Here is a 22,102-nt window from a genome sequence, read left to right as displayed (position 1 = left end):
TTCCCCCTTACTGTAAAACACTCCATTTCCAATTTAAGGTCTGTCATGTTGTTTTAAGTTTGACAAAAAAGAGCTTAGGTAACCAGATCAAATCTATTATTCACATTGTATAATGAAATTTATTGCAGGGCAAATACGACCTTTGTGCCTGCAAACAAGCTGGTGTACATAGAAAAAAAAGAGAGACTGGATAATGAGTGAGGTTAAACGAGGTAGGAAAAAAAAGTCTCAAATAAATAAATTGTTATGAAAAAGGTGATCATTAACTTCCGAAGCCCTTACTTACAGCTAAAGGGTTTGACACTACTGTGGATGTGCTTATGCTGCTTGAGGCCTGACGAGGTGGCAAAGGTCTTGCCACATTCAGGGCATGTGTGAGCGCGGGCCCCCACGTGTTGAGAGCGGATGTGACGCTGAAGGTTACTGGGATCTGTGAACACCTGAAATTTAAAACAAGTGTATAAAAAAAATGCAAGGTATGCCATGACTAACAATGCTAAAAAAATTACACAAAATTCCCCTTTTTGTATTTTGTAAAAACATAAGCAGACTTTTCATTTCTTTGTCTTCTTAAAGAACTACTAACAGATAAAGCCTGTGTGTCCTGTGCACAACTTACGTGGCGGGTATGCTGTACCTTATCACAGTTTTCACACTCAAAGCGCTTGCCACTGTCATGTGACATCTGGTGACGGATGAGGTTGGACTTCCAGTTGAAGGCTTTGGGGCACTGGTCGCACTTGTACTCCCTCTCTTCTGTGTGAACTATCATGTGTTGTCCCAGACTTGATTGAGAAAACACAAACTCATCAGCAAATCAGTCAATGAATCACATTTGTAGCACAATGAATGGGCTGAACTTCACCTGTACTCATTGGGAAAGATCTTCTCACAGTCTTTACACTCATGGACAGGATCGTCGCTGTCCTCACGTTCCTGTTTGAAGTCGTCTCTTAGTGCGTCAAAGATGGAGCCAGCACTGGAGCACGAATACTTCTGATGCCGCCGCAGCTCAAGTGTTGAGGAGAACAGCTCATCACAGTCTTCACAGCGGTACATCTGCTCGTCTGCACACAAACACACCCATACACAAGGGTTTGTTTAGCCACAACGCAGCTTTCTATATGAATAATACATCAAACATGTACGTAACTAAGAGATATGTATTTAAAAAAAACATTTCTCATCATAACCTTTTCCGAAGTTTCACTATTGATGTAGGAATTCTTAAGTAAATAGAAATGATTAATAATTAGTTTTTGTAACTTTGTAACTTTTGTAACTTTGTCAAATTGTCAACATTTTAATTACAAGCTAAGATCACCTACAAGCAGCGCTAATCGCTGACATTTAATTGTGCTTTTAATCTGTGCAAAAAATACAACATTTTTCGCTATCAGATTCAACACACTATCAAAATGTGCAATGCAAAACAAGCTTATTTGCATCTTAGTATGCCAACTCATGTTGGCAGAGATGCAGAACCAAATATCTAAAATGTATAAAAAGATAAAAACTGATAATAAAACTCAGCAAAAAGAAGAATCTCATCCTGTTTTGTGTTTCAGTCGCAGCTGTATAGACAGGTTTAACAAATGGTAAAAGCAACCCCATAAAATGGAAATCAATTAGCAGTGAAATGTAACCGTCATTAAAACTGTTAATTACTTGTTAAAACAAGTGTTTGCTTTAGAGTGTTGGTGTAATAGCACACAGAGGAAACAATAGGGGCTGGTCTTCCCCTTCCATGTTGATAACCTTTACAATACTTCTCACCAACAAGGTCAAATGCATAAAACTCGGACCAGCTCTTTCAATAGCAAGTTCCTGAGTCCGACGCCAAGTTCAACAGATCAGGGGAAAGCCCAGCGGAGCGTCTGTGTGCAAATGCATAAACAAGTGTACGCGTGTGTGTGTGTAAGTGTGCTTATGTTTCCAAAATGAGCCAAAATGAACAGAGGTAAGCAGGGCCACGGTGGCGCCGACCCCATGGTGATTTCAGCGCCAACCTGCCATACCCTCTTTGGCATGACCCAAGCAGCCAGCGTCTGAGTCGGCCCCCCAGGTGTCCCAACATGCCACACACACCCATCCATCAATTCAAGCTGTACTAAATGAGTTTATCCAAAATGACTTACAGTGCATGGCTCACCTGCTTTCTACTGCATGTGGCCGTTTATCCAGCTGGAACTTCTTGGACACATTAAAAGGGCATTAGTGTAGCAACATCAATGTGTCTAACCTTGGGGAGAAGGATAAATGACCTTCTGGTCAATGGACCATTACACAGAGCTCAAACACTAAACTAACTAGCCACTTTGACACCACTGTGTGGACGTATTTCATAGGGAGCGAGCATTTTACTGTGAGAGGGTTGGGTATGATTGCCTCTGCAGCACAAACAACTCAAAATAATTTTTGTCTGCGACATTTAAGAGTGGAAAATATTTTGGACAAAAAAAAATAATAATAAAGACATGGTTCATATACAGCAAGGACCTTCAAGTACCCTCTAGGAAAAAGGAACACAAGTAATAAAAGATGAAAGGAAACACCTAAAAGGACACTCAGGTGCGTGCGTGAATGTTAGGATGCACATATGCAAAGGTACTTGCATGTGCATTTCAGTGTGCCTGTGTTTTTTCAGCAAGTCTGGCTTGTGTGGGTTTTGTGGAGGGGGGGTGGGGAGGTTAAAGTGGAGACTAATAGCTCTCTGGGAGACGAAGGGAGTCACAATTATGTGCAGTTTAGCAGCTAATCTGGGAGCATGGGTGAGGTCTCAGGGGACTCCTCAAGTCCTCCACTTCAAATTCCTTCTCCGATAAGCTGGACACAGAGAACAGAGCTGCGCTGCCAAACTCCTGCTCAACCCCACTGCCTCACTCCCTTGCTCGCACAAATGCAGGGAGACAGGAAAAACAAATCAGATGCGATCATCACAACGGTGAGATGACTTTGAATCGCTGCTCATCCTTCTATTTCAGTGTTGCTGATTCACATATACTGTAAGCATCTTTAAACACTAAACCATCTGTATGTTACATGTTCTTTTCTGTGTGCCTTCAGCTCTCTCTTACACAATACACAAAGCCAAATACTTTGGCCCTGACACAGACATTTTGGCAGGTGAAATTTTCTCTCTGTCTGCCTCCCTCATGCGCATACTTACAGGCAGATGAATTCAACAAATCATGTATAAGCGTGCTCCATCTTTGACACACTCCTACAACATGTCAATCTGCTTCTTTTCAATAATATAGCTTTCTTTGCTCCTGTATCCCCCCTCCCTCCCCTTCATCTTTGGCATAGAGACCTGTGCATAAACTGTGCATCATGCAGGGTAGTGGTGGGGAGCTGGTGAACTGCACAGCATCTCACGAACATCTTGTTCTCCCTCCACAATTTTCTAATCAATGACAAGTAACAGTAATCAGATTTTCTTTTTTTCATCTGTGGTTCCAGAAAGACTGGAAACACAACAAAACAATGTTACCTGACAACAGCACTTCGGCACAATAAGTCCAAGATGTTTAAAGAAAACGCAGCGGAACTACGGACCCTTTTCCGCTTAAGTAAAGTTTGAAAGAAAAGTGAACAGCTGTCCAAGTTAGATTACGAGATAAAATATTGGACATATTCAGTCTGACATAGGCGGGCACGGTTGAAAGGCAGTGAGTACAGTGAATCAGGTTACCCAGTCAGAGAGGAGAAGGGTGGATGAGAGCACCTAGAAATGTGACGCACTTTGAAATGTGAGCCAATTTCAAGAGGACAGTGTAAAAGAAGGTGTAACGAAGCACTTACGGCACAAGATCTAAAGAAAGGGCCATAATAAAATGCACAGAAATGTATTAAAAGAAAGAAAGAAAGAAAGGGAACGATTTTATTTATATTGTGTATAATCTTTAACTAATTCAACAATGAGACTAAAAAAGCTTCAAGCTCTAGCATATTCAATTAACTGACAGGTAATTTTTCAATCTCAAAATTGCTTCTGATCATACCTGATCTGCTTTGTAGCTTTCTCTTCATTATTTTTAAGCACTAATTAAATTACACACAGAAACAACTTAAACAGGTTAGACAGAGGCATCTTTCCCCCTTTCTTTTCAGTCGGAACACGGGATTCCCAGGGGTTGAAATCGCTACAGAGAAGTCGCTTCGACGCACGGAGAAACGCCAGGCAGGCAGAGTGAGCGAACATAAATATACAATGCCATCTCAATGGAAACTCCTGATTAGACTGTTTTGCTGAACACCAATACAATGGCAGGCTGCTGAGGTGGGGGGACTGGAAAAGAAGTCAATGAACAATCCATCAGAAAGGCCGACTGCCTAAAAAACCGCTGTAACGGAAACCTCATACCTATATATCCAAGTTTGACAGAGGAAGTAGACTGTAAACCGTCTCAAACCAACAGCCTTCTTAAAGTTGCACACCGGGGAGACACTAATTAAACTCTTGACTTGCAATTGTCACCCTATTGTTTATTTATTTTCATTTTTAGGATAGTAATCGTGTTCTGATGCCAGTCCGTTTTATGGCGATTTCCTTACATTTCCAGCACTAAGGTGTTTGTTTGAAGGTTTTCACTCTGATGAAGACCTGAGGTGGTTGAAACGAGTCAACGTTTTAACTAATATTTCCCGACTAAATGCCATTAATCCACCTCCCCCTCTTGCTCCACCTATGAACGTTTTTTTCTCTCCCTTTGCTCCCATAATGTGTTCTTAATAATATGCACGGCTACCGAGTAATTTCTGTTTGATCTTAGCTTTCCGTCAACAGAAAATTTCTACTCGCATAGGATGGAATATGACAAGTGCCAATTGACGCCCTAATACAGCATTTCAGGCAAAGAGGCCCATTATATTGCAGCATTGTAAAAGAGCACAATTCAGACCAGACTCTTACGGGTATCCTTTCTATATTGGCAAGCCTATTTTAAATGACAGATCCAAAACGGCCTTCAACCATATGCTTTAATGCGGGATTTAATTCCATCCTGGAAATTTATGGTTCGAATAATTCACATTTCTTGAGTAGGGAAAAAATGTTGGAGGGAGAAGTGGTGTCTTTTCCTCCAGTTATGGAGTGTGTTGACCGCGAAAGCGGCACAGGATGCAGGTTGGAGTTTGTTTAAAACGTGCGCTAATGACGCGCATTAATCTTACCTTGTAGGTTGGGTGCCATGGATCCCTCAGGGAAAATACCGTCCTTCATATACACTAAGAGCTCCTCCCCTGCTTCAATGTCCCGGACAGCTTTATAATAAATCTGAAGAGAGAGAGAGAGAGAAAGGCAAGGGAGACTTTAACTTAGGTCAGGAAAGGATTAATAAGTCTGGCCCCCTATATATTTACTGTCGCAGCTCAGGGCCCGCGTGAAACCCAATATTATTCTAATAATATGGCTGGTAACGGGGGCATTACAAATATATAAAGTAAGATACATTATCCTCCTATTGGAACATAATTGATTCTGATCTGTTCACAACATTAAACAATTCATTTTACTAACATAACCCCCCCCCCTCCTTTTATTTCACAACACAATCAGCTGTTTGTTTAATTGCAAATTTACCCGAACTTTGTGAAATAAAACGAACGGAAATACGTAAATGTTAGTTTCTGTTACAGATGGAAACGTGATCTGCACTCTTGTTAAAAAATAAATAAACACCCGAAAGAATTATATAAGAAATCCAGACAAACGCATTTGTTACAAAAAAAATGTCATAGCAAAAATAAACAGCCCCGCTTCTGTCGTGCGTTTTTGTTTTACAGCTGCAGCAAACCGGGAAATGTCGGGTCTTTAACTGCACGCGACAAATCACTTTATTGAGGTCATTTGACAAGTGTGCTCGGACATAATTTACTGCTGGACACTTGGGTTTCATTTTTTTCCCAGTTTTCGTTCAATACAACAGAAATCGGATTCAAGTTGAAGTATTTAAAGGTAAGTCAGAGCCGAGGCCTAAACCAACAGTACAGGAAACCAAGCTGAGCTTAAATCTCGATTCACAAAATACAAATAAATAAATAAATAAATTATAAAGATGACAATTAACATTCAAAGTTTATTTTTTTTAAATAATCATCTTTACATGGCACTTCTTTACATGTTGCAGCTCTGTGCATCCCAATTATTATGACACAGCGCAAACAACTTCAGGCGTGATCTGTGAACGCATGGGGGCGCTCTGCACCAGCTGTACACTGTCACCACAACAAGACGGACAGAAGCACTCTTTGACACATACACACACAAACATACAGAGAGGCTGGGAAAGTAACTTTTAAGACTTAGCGCTCGTCAGATGAGAGAGAGGAGACAAAGTGCAAAGGCCTAAAATCAACGAAAACTACACGCATTATTATTATTATTATTATTATTATTATTATTATTACTACAGCGTATTATATTTACCAGAAATAGGCTACTGTCTCTCTATGCTTTTTCGACCTGACCTTTCTTTTCTCCGTGAGACGGAACAGTTGAGAAAGTTGCGCGGCGCTGCGGAGAGCCTCCAGCTGCAGTAGCACTTCAGTCCCGGTGGAGTTGGCGACACAACCCATAGTAGGTCTGCCCGAGATGGACCGGGGCGCTAGAGCGCACAAGGCCGGGGAGAAGGGGTCGCGGGTCGGTCGGGAAGAGCTGTAGACGGTCGGTGATCGCTCCGTTTGGTTGGATGAAGCCTGACGCTCCTCTGCTGGGTTACTCTCTAATCTAGTCAGTGAGCGCGTCTTTGATGATGATGATGAGTCTCTCCCTCACTCTTTCTCTCTCTCTCTCTCTTTCTGACTCTCTCTCTCTCTCATTAGTGATTCCCTGTTGCCCCTTAGTGCTCTCTCGGTTACCCGTCGGCCACTCCTCCTCGTCTTATCTCCAGCCAAAAGGATTGAGGGATCTGCGGCACAGACCCCTCCCCGCATCTCCGATCCCAGCCGCCGCTTTGGCCGCTTGATAAATCTACTATTGATGTAAATAATAGATAAAGCAGCCTGACAGACTCGCAGTCATTCTGTCGGTCACTCTAACACACAAACACACACAGACACACACACTATAGGCCGAACACATGCTTAAACAAGCAAATAGACACACAGACACACAGCAGGCCTTTTTATTTATTTACTTATTTTCTTAGTTTAAGTTTTGCTTCGTGCTTCACTTTTGTGGTCTGAGCATAATCTCATTGCCTCTTAGATTTTTTTTTAATCTAAAAGAAAAAAAGAAGAATTGTTGAAGAAAAGAAAATTTGACAGAGTTGAATGGTTTAAGATCGCATTTTAATAAAACATAAAAAAAAAAAATAGAATTTCGATTTTTGAGAGGCTTGTGTGACGCCGTAAAGTTATTTTGACGAAAAAAATATATCGATTACGGATATTGCTACTGAATTATTTTTCAAATATTTATTAAATCGTATTTACAGCGGGTAAACAAAACAAATAAAACCCGTTCAGACACGAGTGTGGGCACTGAGGTAAAAAACAATGAACAGCGTCGCAATATCCCTAAAAGTCCTTTTTTTTATTTTCTATTTTTTATGCTTAATTTATGTTGCAGCCCTTTTATGTGTAGTTTAATTTATGATATTAATGACACATCTTCCCGGTTTTATGTCAAGATTATTAATTGCAACATTATCAGAAAATATTACACTTTTTTTCCTTTCAAAGAATACAAGTCAGTTAATAATTAAGAGGGTTTAATTACATTCTTAATTAATATTTGGATGTCTAATTTGAATATTTCTTTTGCCTTTTCTCTTACTCGTCTCTCTCTCTCTCTCTCTCACTCTCTCTCTCTGTGTGTCCTACAGTAAGGTCTGATCACATAGACTTGTCTTGACCTCTTCCCATCTCTGTCCAGTGTTCAGCAGACAGATGCCTCATCGATCAATGCCAGCCATAGGGGTCCACAACAATCCCCTACTGTGGCCTAATACACATGCGCGCGCGCGCGCACACACACACACACACACACACACACACACACACACACACACACACACACACACACACACACACACACACACTTGCACATGCACGCTTGTCTCTATGAATTGATGGATCCGTCCAGGGGTAGAAGGGCAGATCAAACAGCACTGGAAAGGGCTTCACTCCAAAACACAAAAGATGAAAAGTTGACAAGAAGGTGGACAAGGTTCATCTTTTCCTTAAACCCCCCATCAGCTACCCACCCATCTCACATGCCACTCATAGCTCTCTCAGCTGTTTCCACCTCTCAGTGCAACTTGGCCTTCGAAAAAGTGAATGGGCACACTTGCAAACCCATTTTGACTAATTGTTTGGGGTTATAAATGAATGAGAACAATCTCGCTTAGGTGCACGCACACACACAGAGGCACACATTTTGGATGGATTTTAACTGAGAAGAATGTAACTGATACAGTTGTCTGTAGTTGCTTACACAGAGAGCCACATTCAGATTATCAGAAAAAATAAGAAATCCACAATGCTTTGAATGAAACTCGTGGAATCACCTGACAGAATGGAGACAAATCTATAAAAACAATGCCAAATTAATGCACGGCCACAAATGTCTGAATTATGATCAGTCATGCACACATTTGTTCATCTTGCATCATTAATGACAAACAACCCCATAACTTCTCCTCTTGCTCTTTAAAAGGTTACTGCCTGCATTTGAATTTGCCTAGTGTGCACATATTTCCATAAACTCATGTATTGTGCATGCAGTTATAAAAAAAGAAAGAAAGAAAAAAGAAAAATCAGTGAATGGTCTCTTAAATTATACATTTTAGCACTGAGTGGCTGCACATAAGTGTGTGTGTGAGTGTGTGTGTTTGTGTTGTGTTTGTAAATAAATGATAGGGTCATACCTGCGAGCCACTACACCAAACAACTGGGCAAGCAAACAAAAGCAAAAGCCGTTCGCTAAGTACAAACAACTGCAAAACACATCAAAAAGCAATCGTGCACGTGGCCTTTTCGTGGTCCGATAATTCTCCACAATTTTCTCTGGTGCCCTGATTCTTTCTTTGACATTGTGTGGCAGTGGCAGGGGGCACTGATGTGAAAATCTTAAAAGGATTAGGCGGGCTGGTGTTGCCAGCCAATTGGTGCTTGTCAATCTCGGAGGCCCCCGTGCGTTCAGTCTCTTACGCCTGGTACCAAGCCCCCTTTCTCTCTATCGGTCAGACTTAATGTCTGAAGCTTAAATGGACACACCAGCCTGTCCCCTTGGTGTGACAGGGTGACAGGTGGCAGATCAAGACACCAGGATAGAGAAAGGAGACAGAGTCGGCAAGGAACAGGCGGCTGGAGACGGAGTCAGGAAGGGCCGCGTAGGCAGGGATTAGAAAACAAATGAGAGCAGAGTGACGAGAATGTGGAAACACGCAGACGAATCATACGGGCGGATCTGGCTACTGTCATGCTGCTTAGCTTCTGGTGTCATCTCACTTAAGATTCCCATCCTCGGTTCTCCTTTGGAAGCAGATTGAATTGACAGTGAAATGCGTATTAAGTAACAGCACCAGTATTTAATTTGCAGAAACTGGGACAAGAGTCAGCAGAGCAAAATGTAGCAAAAAGAAAAAAAAAAAAACTGTCTCTGTGTTATAAACAGAAACGGAGAATTATGCTAATACGTTGCAGCAGTGTAAGTTGTGGTACACGCATTGCATGGGGTTAGGGTTAGGGCCTAGTTAAGCAGTTGGGGTTTTATAGGCAATGGCTGGGCATCTTTCCAAAAGGATCCGATACAGCTCGCTTAGGTTTGAGAGAGAAAGAGAGAGCGAGAAAGGGGTGGTGGGTGGGGGTGTTTGGGTGATAAGAAGCAAAAAGAGAAACTGCTGCTGCCACAGAAGAAGACTGCACCTTGGATAACGGTTATTATGGGACTCAGGAGTGTCAGACTATTCCTCAGCCTCTTTACATGGGTCAGTTCTTAACAGCACTGGCAACCATCCCAGCCACAGACACACAATGAAGCCATTCCTTGGTCATTACTAGCACACACTTTTCTCCAGCACACACACACAAAAGCACTCATTCACACACATCAAGCCAGCATTTACTCTTAGTAGACGGGAAGGAATAACTGCCACCCCCCACTCGTCTCTGCCTATTTCAGTGTGGTGCGACTTCCTTCGTATCTGGACAACGGATTCAACTTGGACAATGTTGTCATGGCACTCACCTGGTCTCCTGTGAGATGACAGGCGGCGAGGTTCTGCTCCTCAAATGACGGGGCAGAGCGGACGTATTTGAGCCAGCTGTTGCCGGCGGCATCTGGTCCCGTGTCCAGTGCAAACTTCACGTTGCCCATGTCATCCACCACCTGTTGAAAAGCAACAGGTTAGATATTAAAAAATAAAAAACAGAATTTTTCAACGACTATTCAATTGACTTGATTTAATCAAGTGATTTTTAGTGTAGTTATGTAGTTGGTGTGTTTACATGGATTAAATATTTGTGTGTGGGCCAAGGGTTTGATGTCATTTAACTTTAAGGTACACAGAGCTAACATGTCAGTGGGTGTTAGGGCCATCTAACCTTGTCAATCCCAACAACAAGAAGAGGAAAGAGGGAAAAGAGGAGGGAGTACACAAACTGCGGTGTCTTTTACTTGTCTAAAGACTTTCCCTGGCACATATTGATCACCCTTTGTAACCCCTGCAGACCCTTGAGACTCCAAGAGTGGGTTTCATGTTACCTGCTTTCACAGAGAATGAAGGAGGATGGAGGTAGTGGTGGAGCAGGAAGAGGAGGAGCAGAAGAACAGAAGAGGGGCTCATTGTGAAGTGAAGAGTGAGGGGGAAAACCAGGAGCGACTAACCATGCTTTATAGCTATTGAGAAATAAAGGCTCCTAATCTAAACTGATTCCTGAAGTAAAATGCAAAATAATGACAATTTTGGAAAGACAGCAATTTTGCAATAAAACCTTCATGTTTTTAGATTAGACAGAAATTTGCGCATATACGAAACAGAAACAGAAATTGCAGGAATCTTTGGTGGTGGAAATTTGTGTTTGCTTGGTGGAGTTGGTTGGTTCTGGGAAATCTGGAGGTGGCAGAAACTACCGGGCTCTTCTCCACATAGCTGGGTTTGAAGTTCCGATTTCTACATGTGAGCCTGAGCCTGTGTGAATCCTCCAGGAAGACCTGGCCTGAGACTGAGCAACTCCTCTAATTACAACCACCAATCAGCCTGGCTTGAGTTCAGCCCTGACTTCTAGTATGACACGGTGCACTCCTAATCACAGTCAAATGCCTGCTGAAGGAAATCGAGGTGTGATGGAGAAGAACCAACAAACCCTCTGACATTTTTAGATGTGCAAGGTTCGCGAACTTCTCTAACTGCCTGCTTTTCTAAAGCCATGCTCATGTTTTTTCCCCTCCAGCTCGTAAAGTGTGAATGCCTATGTTCTTGTTGTTGAATGCACGCGGAAGGTGTATTTTTGTGGGCGGGGGTGCAGGTGCCAAGTCTGGTGAGTAAATATGTAAAGGGTCTGGATGGAGGTGTGGAAGAAACGCCATGTGCGTGCTTGTACAAATACGGCAACTGTTTTAGGCGGATGCATGTATGCACGGCTAAGGCAACAGCTTGATGTAACAGCATTGCCGTGCTACTTTCAAGCCAAGGTGTGAGTTTACCGAAGTAACTACAGTAACTGCGCCTTCTTTAGAACAATGATGCCTGTTAGCGCCTTGGCTGAAAATACATATTAAAACCTAAAGGTGTTTGAAAACCCCGTTCAGCGAGGCTAGAATGAAAGCTGCAGCTGCTGGTTGTGTGTTGTGTGTTTGGAAGAGTGTGGAAAGAGACAGTTTACTGCAAATCAGTTGCTTCTATGCATTCCCTATAACTCACACTCAGATATTCAAAAGCCATATATATATATATATATATATATATATATATATATATATACAAGCCAATGGAAAAAATCTTCTCTATTCCTCATGCTCCTCAGATCTACAGCTACTGTCTCCTCACTGTGCACTTTAAAGTCCAAGCACTTGGCCTGACAAAGGCAAGGCCTTCATTTTGTGTGTGAAAGCAGTCAGTGACATGCTCACCCACACACACACACACACACACACACACACACACACACACACACACACCTAGTCTTCCACCCAATATATTTTCTGCTGCTGGTGGAATCAAAGTGCACTTGTCATGAGATTACAAGGTAGCTGCAACAGGTATCTTAGGTGTTTTATGAACACATGGAGAAAAGCTGCGATCCAGGTGTAGAGTGTGTGCGGTTATTAGTTTCTTTTTGGGCACATGCACATTTGAACACTGCAATGTCTACATGTTGGGCATAGTTGTATTCATACCCTCTCATTTTGTCGTCCTCCCCCCCACACACACACACACACTCTACTACATCACTCTCTCTCTCTCTCTCACACACACACACACACACACACACACACACACACACACACACACACACACACACACACACACAGAGATCTGATCGTGGATTTAATGAGCAGCAGACCTGTGTGTGTTCCTGTATGTGTGTAGTCTGGGAGGCCTGCTAACACCCTGTCTCGGGGTGGAGGCCTGATTTATAAGGCTTCAAATGAGGGGCAACAGAGAAGGAGAGCCAGAACAAGCTTGCGGCTGATTGTTTGTTTATTTACCTTTACCTTTTTTCACCCATTCAACCTCCTCCATCCACATGTAACATGGAGGAGGAGGAGGAGGAGGAGGAGGACCCGGCTGGAAATCATCAACTCCACGTGTGAACAAATTTCAACCAAACAAAGCGAGCGAAAAAAAAACTCGGCTACTCAAAGATTTCCCCAAAGCTTCTCTCAGTGATTAGAATGCAGACACTGTAGCTGTAATGATATCAGAAAAAGTCTTTATATTACCAAACCCATCTCCGCTGAATGTATGGTAGCTGTGCCTTAATCTTATCACTCAGTTTTCAGTTCTTCTCATTTGTTCAAAAGGAGAATGAGCTGGTAAATTATTTTGATCTCAACCTCTTAAAGATTCTCTTGAATATCCTTCGATCTTTTACCAAAGATCATACACAATTAACCGGTTTATTGTAAAACCATCTATTTATTGCTTTGGTATTTGTAGATTTTGTAATTATATCTAATCACTGAGATTGTAGAAGTTGTATTCATACAATAATGTATTTTTAAAAGACAAAGATCCATCTTGCCTAGTATGTTTGTTCACACATTCATTTACTTCTACATCACTGATATACTGTACTACTCTCACTGAAAACATTTTAAGAAAAGCAATTTCAGAACTTGACCTATACTATGAACAGTATTACAAAATGACTCACTTGACAGCATGCACACACATACACACACCAACACATTCATGTGCACAGAGACACAATGAGACTTCACTGAAAGAGAAGCAGCTCTAAGTAGACAGGATGCAGAGCAAACTCCACAGGAAGCTCTGATAAGAGCACGACACTTATACCTCTCCTCACAACACAAAGGGGAACCTTTGACAGCTAGGAACCTTTAATGGCTGTCTCGGCATGCCCTCTCCTCCGCCAGTTATATCTGACGGATGTGTGTGCTGCACTGGGCTGAATTAGTGGCGGAAAGATGCTTGTACGGGTAGACGTTGGTGACAAGGTATATATTATTTTCTGTTTGACGAAGGACAGAAAATGGAAATGGCAGCTCGGAGTGCAGTGGTGATTGTGATTTTGATGTGAGCTTGAGATAGAAGCATGTGAGACATAACTCCTGGGTTATTGCGTGTCTCTGAGGAAATATTTTTACAAAGTGTGATCTTAGTGCTCCGTTGCACACTGATGTGGTGTTCAACGTGTGAACACACCCTTGTTTGCATGCATTTGTATACATGTGTGGTAGAGGACCAAAAGGTTTTCTCGTTTTGAGCTCTTTATTTTTACTCCCCCCCCCCGCCAGAAAATAGAGAAACGTTTGTTTTTGTTTCAAGGTTTTTGGAGGATAGGAGATGAGCGAGCCATACTGATTTGCCATTTTTCAGACCAACAAAACTAACACATTGGTTCCGGTATTAAAGAAGGAACCAGGCAGTTAAGCAGAATCTTTTTCAAAAAAAAGTTAGCTGAAAGATTTCTTTGAATCGAAAGTTTTTCTGGCTCTGGGAAATGGAAAATAAGCACTCTAAACATGTAGAGAATGGCAGACTTTCTCCTGGTTCATCTGCTAATGTCCTGGGGAGGTTGCCAACAAATGGAAAAAACATTGTTTCAAGGAGGAAAAAGAAAGAACAAGGAGCAGATTCTTTTTAAGTATCGATATTGATCGATCTAGATTGGGTTTGTGTGAAAATATAGAGAAAAGAAGGATAGAGAGATAAACGAAGAAAAAGAAAGGTATGGAGGATTGGGTGCAGTTCATCTTAAAGGAGGCAGGGGGCAGCCTGGCATGAAAACAAGCGCAAAGTAGAAATAAAACTTCCTTCTCTACAGCTGTACATGTATTTTTAAATATATAAACAAGGCCATGGTGGATGTAGATAATAGAAGTGGTATAAAGAGAAAGAATTACATATGAACACACACGTTAATACACTCTGTTTCACCCTGAGAAAAAGGACAGTCATAGAAACTGAGCAGTGACAGATTGAGTGGCTGTGAAGTGGGCTGCGGAGCTGGTTGTTAGAGGTGTTACAAATTAAGGTGCAGGAAGACTAACAAGAAATAAAGAAGTGTGTGTGTTGGGTGTGTATCCTTTCTGGGTCTGTTTCCAGTTGGGAGGCCTCTTAACATGCACACAAACACACACACACGCACAGACTGGCAGGCTAATAAAGTGGTTGATAGAGTACAGATCATGACAGCTTCCAGTGTGTTTGTGCTCATTCTTATGTGGGTGTGTGTGACTGTGTGTGTGGTGATGGATGGGGGCCTACGGAGAAGAACCTACCATGCCACATCACTCAGTGATCTAAAAGAGTGTGTCTGTCCACATTTGTGTGCATGTTTATGTGTGCGGACGTAAGAAGTGGAGAGACACAGGAGGAGGTCCTGCCAGTGAGCACCGTCTTACGCTGAAGAAAGAAGACTGGAAGGAATAAAAGAAATTTTTCATGTTTTATTAAACTTCAGTGGACTTAAGCTGGGTGAGGATGATCCGTGAGGGAAGTGGAAAAACAAAACAGAAGAAAAGGAGGAAATGAAGAGGTGTGATGAAAAAAAAATATAGCTGTGATTGCATTTCAAGTTACTATTTATAATATCTGTAAAATTGGAACGCTAAATTTGTTGATGTGTTAGCGTGGGAGTTGAAATATTTATTAGTACCCAAATAAACTTTGTAAACAAAATAAATCAATGTTCCTCGTCATAAAAAATTATTTAAAAAAAAGCAACTATTACTTCTTTATTTGTGTCACCTTTGTCACATTTACACACTTGTCCGTTCTTTTTAACAACAATGTTTACAAATTTCTTATTTTTTTATAATATTAAAAAATATAAAACAATCAGGAACACTGTCATCATTTCTCACACAAACTCTTACTGACTGCATTTTGATCCAATAAAAAAATAACAGTAATTATATGAAATCAAATGCTTAAAAATGATAAATTGATAAATTAGAAATAACAAGAAATTTAAAAAAAAAGTAAGTCAGTTAGCTCAAAATGATATTTTCACCAAGCACTGTAACCAACCAGAGAAATGTGCTCTTTTCAGCACGCCTCTGAAATAATATGATCAATGAAGTTGACAGTATTTGTCAAGCATGACTCATTCCTCTTAACCAGAAAAAAATAGTCAGGCGAGAGATTATGTCCAAACAGCACAAATTGATTTCAGCCTTCCACATCTCTACACCACACATTTTCCTTTTTCTCCTAATCTGTCAGAACCACAGCGCCTCATCTTTCCTGCCTTTTCATGCACACGCTGTTCTTAAACAAACAAACACCAATTCACTTGTGCTGAGAAAAAAAAATGTAACAAATAAACAGACGGGCCACGAATGAGCTGGCATAGCTACTAACTGCAGTGACATTCGAACATTATTTAAATGTTTTCTTCAAAACCCATAAATGCATTAAAACACATGTTCAATAACTTAGCAATAAAACTTTGAAATCAGTGAGTCCAAACAAAGAGAGTCAGTGGCAGAGTATTTCATCAGGAGGAGCCCTGCTGTGAGTATAGATTGGACCTTTAAATATAGAGTGAATGTCTAAGTGTGTGTGTGTGTGTGTCTGTAAGGCTTATTACTGATGCTGGTAATCGTACACCTGTGTAGCCATGTCTGGCAGCCTAATGACAGCTAAAAAGGAAACAGGCTGTAAATCCACACACACATACACACTCAGGCCTGCACGGAGTACACACATTTTATTGAGGTAAGAGGCCATGCTGAATATCACATCTTTAGAGTTTGTCTCTGTCAAAGGCACAGGTGAATGCCACTGAAAAAAATGCGTTTCTGTATTTTGTGCGAGCTTTAGCTGTATCACTAGTAAAATGCATGCATGTGAGGTGTGGCAGTGTGTGCCAGTATGTGTGTGTGTGTGAAGGTGAGTGAAGGCTTGTTAAATGTGACCCATTTTATCTGGCCAGGGCGGCCATCGACATAATTAAAAACTAGGCGGGCAGGCCAGAGAGGGCCTGGGGCCTTGTAAAAGCCATCTGGGTTGTAGTGTGAGTGAGAGTGCGAGCGTGTGTGTCTGCTTGCATTTTGAGTGTCAGAATGTGGACCTGCTCACTAATGAACCGACTTGCTCCTATTAAATCAGCGTCTCTACAATCACCGTCACACAGCTATCATTTGTGGTAAGTCTGCATGTGCGACACTGAAAACACGCCATTAAAAAAAAAAAGTCCCAGTGTCCCCAACACTGGTCTGATCACGGTGACGTCAAATCTTTTTCAGTTTCTTGTTTGGCTCTTTACAATAGCTCAATATATATGTAAATATTACCTAATGTAATCTAATGACTGAATAATATAACATTATGCATACATTAACATATATATATTAAATATATATGTATATATATATATATATATATATATAGAGAGAGAGAGAGATAGAGATATACACAGAGCAGATAAATATGGATTAGTACATTATCAGGAGGTTCAAGAATCAGTTGTATCAGTTATACTGTACTGTACCATACTAATCTATACTATATAGAACTAAGTTTAAACCAGTGTGCTTCCGCTTGTGGCCTTCATCAGGGTCATAGTGACCACAAACCAAAACATGTTGGTCTAGCAATAAAGTTGTTTTATATTCTGCAACTGTTGCTGGAGTTTTGATGTCTTTAGGCGTTTTCCTCCGTGCACCTTGGAAGCAGCTGAAGTTGTGCCAAAAAAACTTCACTCTGCGTCTACTACAGAGGCACATTTTATCATACTGTAAAGTTACAGCAGTTATGACATTGTTTATTTTTGCATTATTGGGCTGTCAATCGCAAACAAGTACAACAACAACAACAATCTTTATTTATAGAGCACATTTAAAAACCAACGGCATGCCAAAGTGCTTAACATAAAACAAATTAACCTTATTTATTATTATCTTACATTATCTTATTTATCACTTACTTATCATGAAATGCATAACCAATAAATTTAGTTTTATACTTTGATGGGCAACATATCTAACTGGAAGAGAATAGGAGCTTTTTAAGAGTTAAGCCAGTGATAATGCGTCTGCAACTTTAGTGCATTTTTTTTTGTTTTGCATCATGCCACTGTCTCCCCCTGCTCACCCCTGCAGCTTATTTGAATGAGCAGGTTGCCATGTGCAGAGTTGCCATGTTAGAGTAACTTAAAACAGGAAGTGTGCATGTTTTTAAGAGAAGAGGGGCAGTGAGTTTTCGGGCTGGACCTTGTTAATGAAATGGCTTTGTGTTATTTACAGCCCCTTGTTAAAGGCTGGATGAGTGTGTGTGCTTGTGTGTAAATGTGCATGCATGTATACATATATATATATATATATATATACCTGCATATGTATGCAGGTGTATGTGACTTTTTGCCCGTGTACACGTGTGTTTTATGTCACATGATATGTCCAGCGTATATGTATACGTGCTCGTGTGGGTGCACAGAAGTTCCCATCACACTATGCCTGTTTTACTGTTGCACAGCCTTTTATAGGCAGGTCTTTATGATATGTATTTAGGGCAATTAGTGAGGAGATATATTGGCTCATTATAGAGAAACAGGTGCACCACAAATGGGGAAATATATGAACGGTGCATCAGGGTCACACACTTTGTCGGCGGTGTTTGAAGGATAACAACTAGACTTATGTGTGTGACAAACAGGAGCGCACACACTGAATCAGTTAGAGCCAGACTGAGGAAATGCTTTCTTATAGTGGCCTCTGTCAAAGAAATCATACATTTAATAAAGAATGTTTATAGTGTTTAAAAGTCAGCTACAACAATTGTTAACAGGCTTAAGAAAAACACAAAGTCTGTCCAAATATTTAATAAGAGGAAGGAAGAAAGAGCAAAGTATGTGTTTAGTGGCTGGAAAGAACACACACTGAGCAAAGTGGTTGTTTATTGACTACAATGTTTAATGTTGCCTTTGTCTCAGATTTTATATACAGAATTAGAATAACAGATGTTTTAAAGTGTCAATCATTTGTATTTGTCTTTTAAGTGTTATGCTCTGGATGCTTATACCTCAAAAATATAGAAAATATATAATATCCTTACAAAACTTTGCTTCTGTCACCAGAACAAGGACATTTGTGAATTTAGCCACAAATTAATTAATTAATTGAACTTAATTAACATCTTTGAAGTATAAGAATCAGGACATATTACCACCACAAAAACAACAACCAAAAAAGTAGCATAATGTAAAGCTTTAAACATGTTTTTATGCTTTGTAATCTTAAAAAACTAAAATAAAAACAACCAAAATATTGGTCAAATATTAATGAGAACAGTGATCTCCATATTTAAGCAAATAATATGTATAAGCGTTGTTGATCATATTCTTCTTAACGATGGTGATTTTTTTTTTAAAGTTTCCTTAACAAAAAAAGAAAGTAACTAAATCAGTCAAATCTTATACATCCATGCCAAGAATAATAAGAAATAATAATGAGGAGAGGAAACTGGCATTCAACACTGGCACAACTTGACCTCCATGCTATTGACTGACATCGGAAGCGAAACACAAAATGGGACAATTCCTGGAACTGTGCGCACACAAATAGGGAAGTGCTGTTTAGGACACATTTGCAGAACTTGTAACACTCAATTATTTATTAACACCTAAATAAAGGAGTCCTTCCAAGGTAAGCTCTGGAAAGATGAGATTTTCAGCAGATGGTAGTAATAAGAGGTTTTGATAACGGGCAGCAAAAGGAAACTTCCTCGCTATTTGTTTATATAACACTGTGGAGAATGATGAAGGGGAAATGGAAGCAGAGACCAAAGCCACACAGATACAGATACACACTGATAAATCTATTCATTCGTAATCGTGCTCCTAGTGATCCAAACCAGACAATTTCAAGAAGAACCGACAGATTTCTTCCCCTCCTCCCTCCAATTTTTTATTCAGTTGCTGTTCAGTTTCAAAGCAGCATTTGTCCTATCTGCTACCTCATTCCTTGAATCTCAGCAAAGCAGATTGACACAAAACAGAAGACATCACATGTCTCCAACCATCTTCTTTAAATTTCACTTTTGGGAGAAAGCCATTTTAATGCAGCATTGTAGAAAGTTGCTGTGTCCTTGTCTGTAGTGACATCATGTGTTGGCAGACAGCTGAGAAAAGATGAAACACGAACACTAAGATACAATAAACGGTGCTCAAGGTAAAGAGAGCAAGAGATTGACAGACAGCGACACATTGTGCTGTCTCCTTCTCACTGTTGTCATCACCTATAGTCCACCTGGGTTTCTGCAGGAAGCTTGAATTTGAGAGGCCAAATCAGCAAAAATGCATTGTGCAAGATATTAGTGCCCCCTCCCTTCCACAGAAAAGAATAAAAAAAAAAAAAAAGCATTTCAGAGCAGCTGGCCAGGACAGCATGTGGCAGAACCCCTGTGTGGCTGCAGGCCTGGGCCTTATTGGAACCATCTGAGCTTAACTTTGGGTTTTCTATAACAACCAGACTCCAATTTCTTCTCTCACCATTAGTGTACGGCCAGGATTTACTCCTCGGTCTGATGACCCGAGATTAAAAGATTTGCTTGAAAATCAAATATTTACAATTAAATGACTCAATAAAAACAAAAGCCTCATCACTATAACACAATACTCCATTTTGCTAGAACGACTTTTAGCCAACGTCTTTTTCAAATTAAAGAAAAAAAGAAAGAAAGGGCAGATGTGTCAGCTTAATGAAAATGTATTTTTCTGTGTCCAAATGTGTCAACTTTTGCTGTTTTAAAGCAACCAAACTTTAGTTTTCTGCTCACTGCATTTTATATGATATTAAAAATGTATTTTTGAGCCAACAACTTTTGGTACCTAAAGCTTTTTCACATTACTCCATATAAATAAAAATGCAAAGCCTTGTTTTATCATTTTAAAAAAAGGTGCTTCTATGACAGGAAAACGTGAAAAGAGTGGATACAACTTTATTATTACTATCAAATTATAGTTAAAAAAAAAAGCAGTTCTGACTTATAAACTCACTGGCTTCAGGCTGTGAATTTTTATATTGCAAAATACTTCAAATTGCATTCAGGCACAAAATAAAAACAAAAGCAAAGAAGAATAAAATTAACTGAGGTTAACTTGCCAAAAAAATACAGATTTTACATTTGCTAGAACAAGCCAGTGATAGGCAGCTTTATTCTCTTTCCTCTGCCAATATATTTAAAATCCCCTCTTTTCCTACTTGTTGTAAAAAAAAGAGAAAGAAAAGTGAAAAAACCCCAGTGCATTTATGCTCTCTCGACTTCCGTGTCTGGCAGTTGTGAGGCACAGAATGCCCACTAGGATTAGCTGTAGGCATAGAGGCATAAATGATGCTATGAGACGTGTTGCTCTCCTCATAGAGGATTAGATGAATATCTGGCTATTCTCATCTCTGCCACGGACTGATTTAATGTGTGTGTTCTCGTCAGCGCTCTCTGTGTGGCTACTTGAGTGTGTGTCTCAGTCCAACACTAGCTTCTACGTCACGTTACACACATGTAGAGCCCAGTGCTCCCCTCTTTTTCCCCGAAACCGGGGGCTGAGACTAGCCAGGACATGAAGGCCAATAAAGCTTTCTCTCTCTGAGTGTTGGGCCTGCTGGCAAGAAACAGAGGAAAAGACCCATTTCACTGTTGTGTAAACCATTGTTTCATTTCCACACGTCTCTCTCCCTCTTTCTGCTCTGATATTTCACAGGATTTTTTGGCTCCCGTTCAAGTGCGAACACAATACGGCTATTGAGATCACGGTTAGCACCTCTCGGCCTGCATTGAATTCTGTGCTAGCTTTAGCACCCGCAGCCACCACCTCATGCTCAAACCACTATAACAACTTCTTTCTTTTCTTTGCAAACCCTTAATTTGGATTTTGACCCAAGATGCAGCACCAGCAGACTCATGATACCCCCGTGCCTGATATCTCATCTCACTATCTTAACCTTCGCCCTAACTCTTTTTCTGGCGGGGCCCCCAGTGTGCAGGTAATGGATCCTGCTCGAGCATCTCCACCCAGAGGCCCATATATCTAACTTTTAATTAAGAACGCTCATCCCTTAACCCAAGAGAAAAGGAAACGGTCAAATCAGCTGCGGGCAGCGGTCTGTGGTGCAGAAGGGTCCTGCAGTCATCTGGTTCGTGTTAGACACAATATTAACAGTGTGTCAGTTATCTGCCTTTTAATGTATGATGGGATATATGGAGGAAGAGATGGATGGATATGGGCCCCCCTCAGAGAACCTAATGCCTAAACAGGCACATTAGGGTGATTGAGGCACATGGAGTAAATGGGGCCCAGAATGGGAGACTTTGAAGTTATTTATAACTGAGGGGATGTTTCCAGGAAACACAAATAAAAATAAAATTGTCCGTCACAAAAAGATTTTGTTAAACAAAAGCAATTTGAAGATGTCGACCTTTAACACTAGATAACAGTTTTGTACTTCCTAAGAACAGATGTA

At 40.6% G+C, this 22,102-nt stretch overlaps 1 protein-coding gene across 7 annotated transcripts in view; it reads right to left on the bottom strand.

The window, feature by feature from the left end:
- prdm16 (PR domain containing 16) overlaps positions 1-22,102 on the bottom strand; it is a 172,438-nt gene that overhangs the window by 12,876 nt on the left and 137,460 nt on the right. For 3 of the 7 annotated variants that reach the window (XM_040048165.1, XM_040048164.1, XM_040048167.1), the window contains exons 4-8: positions 10,196-10,336; positions 5,176-5,278; positions 866-1,067; positions 620-785; positions 287-440 (exon numbers count right to left, since the gene is read on the bottom strand). In XM_040048165.1, the coding sequence (XP_039904099.1) occupies positions 287-440; positions 620-785; positions 866-1,067; positions 5,176-5,278; positions 10,196-10,336 (766 nt within the window). The other 4 variants (XM_040048166.1, XM_040048170.1, XM_040048168.1 and 1 more) reach the window with 2 other exon arrangements.

The sequence above is a fragment of the Simochromis diagramma genome, unplaced genomic scaffold, assembly GCF_900408965.1.
Source record: "Simochromis diagramma unplaced genomic scaffold, fSimDia1.1 OVJJ01000387.1, whole genome shotgun sequence".
Classification (NCBI taxonomy): domain Eukaryota; kingdom Metazoa; phylum Chordata; class Actinopteri; order Cichliformes; family Cichlidae; genus Simochromis; species Simochromis diagramma.
Note: the sequence above shows the minus strand (reverse complement) of the source record. Positions and strands in the feature narration are given on the sequence as shown.